At 63.6% G+C, this 7,308-nt stretch overlaps 1 protein-coding gene across 2 annotated transcripts; it reads right to left on the bottom strand.

Moving 5' to 3' along the window:
• Positions 1 to 844: 844 nt before the first annotated feature.
• Positions 845 to 7,223, bottom strand: NKAIN1 (Na+/K+ transporting ATPase interacting 1). 2 transcript variants are annotated; one of them, XM_017743739.1, is made up of 5 exons: positions 6,730 to 7,201; positions 6,219 to 6,299; positions 4,271 to 4,468; positions 3,188 to 3,248; positions 845 to 879 (listed from the first exon to the last, which is right to left on the bottom strand). In XM_017743739.1, the coding sequence occupies exons 1-5, from the start codon at positions 6,787 to 6,789 to the stop codon at positions 845 to 847; spliced, it is 435 nt and encodes a 144-aa protein (XP_017599228.1). In that variant the 5' UTR covers positions 6,790 to 7,201. The 2 variants fall into 2 exon arrangements, with proteins under 2 accessions (XP_017599228.1, XP_017599227.1); XM_017743738.1 differs by lacking the exon at positions 845 to 879 and adding an exon at positions 1,278 to 2,710 and having other exon boundaries at positions 6,730 to 7,223.
• Between the last annotated feature and the right edge of the window lie 85 nt (positions 7,224 to 7,308).

Here is a 7,308-nt window from a genome sequence, read left to right as displayed (position 1 = left end):
AGTTTTCAGCCGGTTTCTCCAAATCCTGCTGCTTTCAGCACCCGTCCCGCAGCCATCGGGGAGTGCCGGGCCCGCAGCACCCCCTGGCACCCCCTGTGCCCCTGGAGGGTGACGCGGGGGGTCAGGATGGGGTCCCCTCGCCCCTCTACCCACGGTGGCTTTGCCCCGTCCCACCCAGGCAGGGCTGAAGGGACACGGGGGCCGCGTCCCCTCCGTGGGACAGCGCTCCGGGGTCCCCCGAGGGTGGCACCCAGCTGGGCGTGGGGGGAAGGACACCTCAGTGGCCCCCAGGCTGTGGCTGCTGGCACCGGGAGTGCCAATGCCACCGTCCCTGTCCCCGTCCGCACCGCGGGGCTGGGGGGTCCCGGGGCGGGCCCAGCTCCGTGCACAGCACCCCTGGGTGCTCGCCGCCACCCACGGGACCTGTCAGCGTCCCCAGGGCGGGCCCAGCACTGTCACCGACGGGTTTGTGCCGCTCCAGCCCCTCTTTGCCTCCCTAATGGCACCGCCTGCCCTTGAATTTGCATACGAGGCTGAAAATGTAATTAATTTTTGGCAGCGGGCAGAGCCTGCACGAGGTTAATCCCTTTAGATCCCGAGCCTTATCTCGCTGGAGTGTTTATCGGGCAGGGAGAGGGAGGAAGAGTCGGCTGCGCTTATCTGGGGAGCGGCTGCTCCCCCGGGTGAAGCTCAGCAAACAAAACCCAGCAAAACACAAACCGCGGGCAGGAGGTGCCCGGCCCTGCCCGGATGGAGCCTCGGGCTTTGTGGTGAGGATGCACAGCCCCGAATCTGAGCTGTGACAGCGCCGTGGGGCACCTTGATACAGCGGGTGGGGCGCCGGCTACGTGTGAGAGACCACCCCGCCGATGAAGTCAACTGGGAAGAGCCGGGAGAGGAGTGGGGTGAGCTGGGAAGGGCAGCGGGGACATTCCCTGCACCCCGTGGCAGCCGTGGGACGGGGAACAGCAAAACTCAGCATCCCAGGAAAATCCAACATCCCAGAGTGGAGCTGGCAGAGCTGCGAGCCCCTTGCAGGGCCTAAAGGGGCTCCAGGAGAGCTGCAGAGGGACTGGGGACAAGGGATTCAGGGCCAGGAGCCAGGCAATGGCTTCCCAGTGCCAGAGGGCAGGGCTGGGTGGGATCTTGGGCAGGAATTGTTCCCTGGCAGGGTGGGCAGGGGCTGGCATGGAATTGCCAGAGCAGCTGGGCCTGCCCCTGGATCCCTGGCAGTGCCCAAGGCCAGGCTGGACATTGGGGCTGGAGCAGCCTGGCACAGTGGGAGGTGTCCCTGGAGTGGCACTGGGTGGGATTTAAGGTCCCTTCCAACCCAAACCGTTCCGGGATTCTGTGACCCTGAGTGCCCGCAGCATCCCGGGGCAGCGCCGCATCCCGGGTGGTGGCACCGCCCAGGGGAATGAATCAGAATCACAAACCGCATCAGGTCGGAAGTGACCACTGGTGGTCACCCAGTCCAACGCCCCCGCTCAAGCAGGGTCCCCCAGCGCACTTGGAATTCTATCCCGCCGGCTCTGGGATACCCCCAGGGAAGGAGACTCCGCAGCCTCTCTGGGCAGCCTCAAATGGAGCACCCAGGGAGGCACAGCAGCTTCCCGGCCGGGGCTGCATCCAGGGAACAGCAGCCGGGATCGCGGCAGCATCCCGGGAAAACACGGCTGAGAAAGGCAGGAAAGGAGCCGGAGCAATTCCCGAGATCCCGGCGGTTCCTTCTCCTTCCCAGCACAGCCCTGGCCCTGCAGCTGGACAGAGAGGGAGAAATTCCCTCCCGCTGTTCGCGGAGCGGGCACTTAAGGAGAATTATGGGGGAATCAGCGCTCGTTTGGGGCTGTCATCGCCGGGGACTGCAGGCGCCATGGATCAGCTCTCACTGCCGAGATTTCCAGCCTGGAGGCTCATCCCGCTCCGAGCCCATTCCCGGGAGGATCCCGGTGTCGGAGCCCGGCCCTTCATCCCGAGCGGTGCCGGGGCAGCTCTGGGTGGCTGCGGGTGCCCTGGGGGTTCTGCGGGCACCCAACTTCTCCCAGATCATCCCGTGTTTCCCCAGAGCTGACCCCGCTCCCCGGCACAGCCAGCACAGGGATGGGCTCCAGGTGCGGCCAAGATGGGAAATCCACCCTTTCCAGGATCTCCAGCACCACCCAAGTCCCCAAACCCAACAGGATCCCACTCTGGGGTGGGTTATCCGTGCGTGTCCGAGAGCTGAGAGCTCCAGGGGAGAGCCCCCCTCTCCCGGAATATTTCCCTTCCCGGTTTAATATTCCGCCAGCTCTCGGTTTTGACGCCATTTCCAACTCTAATAAGATATTCCATTAAAAAGATGCATTTGCATCCCGGGCTGAGGCAGCATTAATATTAAAAGTGTGTTGGATGCGGGAGTTTGTGGGAATGCAAACACGCTCCCGAGCCGCTGGCGCTGGATAAACCCTTCTGGAAACGAGATATTCCCGCAGGCAGCGGCCAATTCCACACGGAGATGTTTCTTTTCAACGGAAAGGAGGGAAAACATGGGATGCTGCACCCCCGGGCTGGGCTGGGACCACCTGTGGGGCCGTGGCATGGGTGGGATGCTGATCCCGGTGCTGATCCCGGTGCTGATCCCGGTGCTGATCCCGGTGCTGATCCCGGGGAAGGAGCGCATCCGGGTGGCTGTGGCACAGCCCTGCCCGCCTGGGCTGCCAGCATCTGCCAGCTGGTGGGAATTAATTAATAGCAGATGAGCTTTTAATGCACAGCCTCGACCACCTGGTTAATTGGGGCCGGGGCGCTTCCCGAGGGGCGTTTGTAGGGATCGGGCTTGGATCAGGCAAGGTAATCCAGGTGGGATAAAAGTTAGACTCCGCTTTGCCTAAAATGCTGTTTTCCCGTGGTTTTGGGGTGAAAACCTGGCGGTGGGGAGGCTGTGGGGACACAGCCCGGGGGACACCGTGTCCCCAAGCCCCTGCGGCTGTCAAGGGGGGAGGGAGCTGACGGCTGCCCCATCACACCCCAGCACCTCTGCCCCACCAGGGATGGAAAACTGGGGCAAAAAACCCAACTAAAGGGATTCCGTCAACTTTCTGGGACCCATGCATTGCTTTCCCAGGCCCTGCTGGGAGCTGCCACCCTGCTCAGGGTGGCATCAGCAGAGGACCTTGTGCCCCCTGTCACCCCCAGCCGAGGCACTTACAGCTGTCCTCCTCCTCCAGGAACACTTTGCTGACGTAGCAGGCGTAGACAAAGCCGAAGAGCTGGGGAAAAACAGGGAGAGGTTGGTTATGGGGTGATGGGGAGCCTGGGAGTGAGCTGGGGGCACTGGGAATGAACTGGGATCACTGGGAGTGAGCTGGGAGAGCACTGGGAATGAACTGGGATCACTGGGAGTGAGCTGGGGGTGCACTGAGAATGAACTGGGATCACTGCGAGAGCACTGGGAGTGAGCTGGGGGCACCGGGAATGAACTGGGATCACTGGGAGTGAGCTGGGAGAGCACTGGGAATGAACTGGGATCACTGGGAGTGAGCTGGGAGAGCACTGGGAATGAACTGGGATCACTGGGAGTGAGCTGGGGGTGCACTGAGAATGAACTGGGATCACTGCGAGAGCACTGGGAGTGAGCTGGGGGCACCGGGAATGAACTGGGATCACTGGGAGTGAGCTGGGAGAGCACTGGGAATGAACTGGGATCACTGGGAGTGAGCTGGGAGAGCACTGGGAGTGAACTGGGATCACTGGGAGTGAGCTGGGGGTGCACTGGGAATGAACTGGGATCGGGATCACTGGGAGTGAGCTGGGGGCGCTGGGAGCAGCCAGAGCCCATCCCGGTGCTGGTTTGGGGTGCAGCAGGGTTGGATGGATTCAGCTGCACGAGGGCCAGGCTGGCGCCCCACAGAGGGTGCCGGGAGCCCCTTTGGGGACCCCAATTCCCCCTAAAGCTCTGTTTTCGGGAGCTCTGCCCCCGGGCGTGTCCCGTTCCCACCTCCCCACAGGGAGGGACAGCCACCGGCAAGGGGGACCCTCCCTCCCAGCGGGCAGCACGTTCCAGCGGCTCGTTCCCAGGGAGTGATTCCTCAATCCCTGCAGCATCCAGCCCTAAACCTGACAAATTTTGGGGTGGGCAGCCCCCCTGGGGTGCTGGCAGGGCTCTGTCTGCTCCTCCCTGGATGATGGGGGCACCTCCAGCTGGACCGCGGTGCCTCTGCTGCCCCCAGCCCCATCGCCCCCCGTCTCCCAGCCCCGCTTTGGGGTGCCGGCTGAGGAGAGGGGCCCTTACCGCCAGGAAGATCTGCGTGGCGCTGCTCACCACCTCGATGTACTGGTAGTCGAGCAGGCAGCCGCTGACCGTGATGACGTGGTGGTCCTCGGGAGCCAGGTTGGAGTTGAGCACCGGCGTCACCAGGCAGCCAGGGCCGTTCTCCATCCACCACGAGCGGTGCAGTGAGGTATTGAAGGTCATGATGAAGTCCCGGTCCTGCAGGAGGAGGAGGAGGAGGAGGAGGAAGGGGGCACAGGTTTTGGATCCGAGGCTCTTTGCAGCAGGGTTGCGTAGAAAATGGGTTTTTCCAAGCCAAGGGCGCTCCGTGAGATCAGAGCAGGGCATCTCCCTGACCCCCAGCCAGCAGCCCCGCGGTTTGGGGCTTCCTCCCGTGCTGGTGCTGTGGGCATGTGGTCAAGCAGCGTCCAGGTGATGCCCAGGTGACAGGATGGCTGTCACAGAGGGGACACCAGAGCGGCAGGGAAGCAGCGGCTGCTGGTCCTGCACCCAGCCACCCCAGAGCTGGGACCACGGGACCTCCCCACGTTCCAGGGATGCAGGGCAGCCCCTGCTGCTTCCCCTGGGGTTTTGGGCTGCCATCCCCTCATCCCATCCCCAGGGAGCCTTGCAGGGTCCCCCCTGATGCATGTCCCCTCCTTGTTAGCCCCTCACAAGCTTTGGGATCTCTCTGTGTCCTCTGCAGCAGCTGTGGGGCGGCCATGGGCTGGCTACAGCGCCCTGGAAGGGGGAGGAGGTAATCTTCAGCCCCTGTCTGCCCCTTTCCACCCCCTCTGGTCCCCCTGGTGAGCCCCCAGCCCATGGAGGGTCCCCCTGGTGAGCCCCCAGCCCCGGCAGGGCCCTCCCGGCCCCTCTGTGTCCCCCCGGCCCTGCCGGTGCTGAGCATCCTCCGCAGGAAATCGCCGATCTGGGATTAAAAGATTTTTGCTGCTGGGGGCGGCAAAAACCCCGAAAGGGAGTGAGTGGGTTTGGGTTTGTGGAGCCGGAGGACGTGGGTGAGGAGCAGGGAAGCGGACGAGGGGGAGCTGTGCCACCGCGGCGTGACGGGGAGCGGGGATTTCCACCAAAAACCCGCGGTGGGAGCGAATCCTCCCCCTCTCCTCATCCTGCTGCGCTTCGGGAGAGCCTCAAATGACCTGGAGCAACTCGGGAAGTGTTCCCGGCCCTGGAGCCCCCTCCCCCGAGGGCTGTTCCCTGCTTGGGGCAGCGCAGGGAGCGGAGCTGGCTGTCCCAGCCCTCTGGGGTGTCCCGGCAGCCTCAGAGCGGGGCTGGGATGCCCAGCTCGGCACAGGGACCCTGACCCTGGCTGAGGGTGCTCAAATCACCCGCTGCTGCCCCATCCCTGCGGGAAGTTTTGCTCTTTTTTTGTGTAAAAGCTGTAATTTAACAGCCCAGGGTGTGGTGGAGGCACAGCCCCGCTCCCACCCTCACCCATCGCCGCAGCGTGACTTCCCAAAGCCAGGAGTGCTGTCCAGCCGCGGCTGGGAGCCCCAGAAAACTCCGGAAAATTGGGAATATGCAGCAGGGGGTCTCCTCCTCCCACCCACAGCCCTCCCCATCCCTGCCAGAAACTCTGCCCCAAACTTTCCTCTCGTTGCTCATCCCTGTTCCCGGTGTTCCTCCTTTCTTTTATCCCCTCGCTGGAGATAAAGGGAATTAATTCGGGGTTAGGAAACGGCCGCCCCTTGTCACTCCGACCTGAACTGTCCCTGTGTCCATCCCATCCCATCCCACGGGAATTCAGCGCTCCGAGGAGGCACCCCCGGCACCCGGGTGGGCGCTTTGCTGCGGGGCTGGGGGCACCCACGGGCTTGGGGGGACACTTTTGGGGAAGAGCTGTGGAGCAGAGAAGGAGGAGGAGGAGGAGGGCAAGGACGGGACAGGAAGGATGGAAAGATGGAGGAGGAAGAGGATGCGGGGAGGAAGAGGAGGGAGGAGGGGGCGTTACCTGTGACAAGCGCCCGACCTCCAGGTAGAAGCAGATGATGAAGGCGTTCCAGCCGACCCACAGCACCAACCACACCGCGTACCGCGCAAGGAGACCGGTTGACGCCCACCCCGCTCCACAGCCCCAACCACACCGCGTACTGCGAGAGAAGACCGGTCAGGCACGGACAGCCCGCTCCGGCCCCGCTCCGGCCCCGCTCCGGCCCCGCTCCGGCCCCGCCCCGCCCTCTGCATCCCGCTGGGATCCGGGCTTGGATCATGGAATCACAAGCTCACAGCATGGTTTGGGGAGAAAGGGACCTTAAAGATGACCCAGTGCCACCCCAGCCATGGCAGGGACACCTCCCACTGTGCCAGGCTGCTCCAACCCCAATGTCCAGCCTGGCCTTGGGCACTGCCAGGGCTCCACAAAAACACGGGACTTTCGTCTCTGTTCCCGGGGATACAGGAGGGGACCTGGGGCTGAGCCCCCCCAGCCAGTGACGCTGCTGCACCCGCAGGGCGCTACCTACCATCATGAGGTATCTGGATCTGTACTGGATCGTCCCAAAAATTCCCAAAATCACGGCCATGATGTGTAAAAAGTTCGCCAGGATGGGGGCCCACTGGTACCCCAGGAAATCAAAGATCTGCCTCTCCAGCGCCGCGACCTGGAACAGAGCAGGGGAGGGGAGCAGCGATCAGGGCCGGGCACCGCGGCGGCTCCCGGGGCGCTGAAGGCAAGGAGCAGCTGGAAATTCCTGGGAATTCCATGGATAATGAGTTGCAACAGGCTGGAATGTCCGTGGGATGCATCGGCCGGCGGGCGAGGCGCTGCTCGGGACATTCGGAGCTAAAAGGGGAACGCAAGGAGATGTCGGCTTGTCACCCTCCGTGCCTCAGCGTCCCCGTCACTCAGGGCTCAGGCGCGGCTGAAAACCCATCCCGGAGGATGATTCACCGCGGGAAGAGCCTCCAGCTCCCGGTGTTTTGATTTCCTGCCCTTCCTCGCGGGCTCCGCGGATCCGTCGGGCTCTGACCGCCGTTGTCATTTGTAATCCATAAACGAGGCCGTGCTGCGGCCGGATAAATCACCCCGGCAGGGGCGGGGG

This window comes from Corvus brachyrhynchos, unplaced genomic scaffold, assembly GCF_000691975.1.
Source record: "Corvus brachyrhynchos isolate BGI_N302 unplaced genomic scaffold, ASM69197v1 scaffold580, whole genome shotgun sequence".
Taxonomy (NCBI): Eukaryota; Metazoa; Chordata; class Aves; order Passeriformes; family Corvidae; genus Corvus; species Corvus brachyrhynchos.
The sequence above is the reverse complement of the archived record's forward strand: the minus strand, read 5'-3'. Positions and strand labels throughout refer to the sequence as shown.

What these genes read in the sequence shown, in the direction of transcription:
- NKAIN1 (XM_017743738.1), bottom strand. Translation starts at nt 6,789, where the DNA reads ATGGCCGTGATTTTGGGAATTTTTGGGACGATCCAGTACAGATCCAGA. An exon ending in GATCCAGATACCTCATGATG is followed by an intron (nt 6,300 to 6,729) that starts GTAGGTAGCGCC and finishes CTCCTTGCGCGG; the next exon opens with TACGCGGTGTGGTTGGTGCT. An exon ending in AGGTCGGGCGCTTGTCACAG is followed by an intron (nt 4,469 to 6,218) that starts GTAACGCCCCCT and finishes CTCCTCCTGCAG; the next exon opens with GACCGGGACTTCATCATGAC.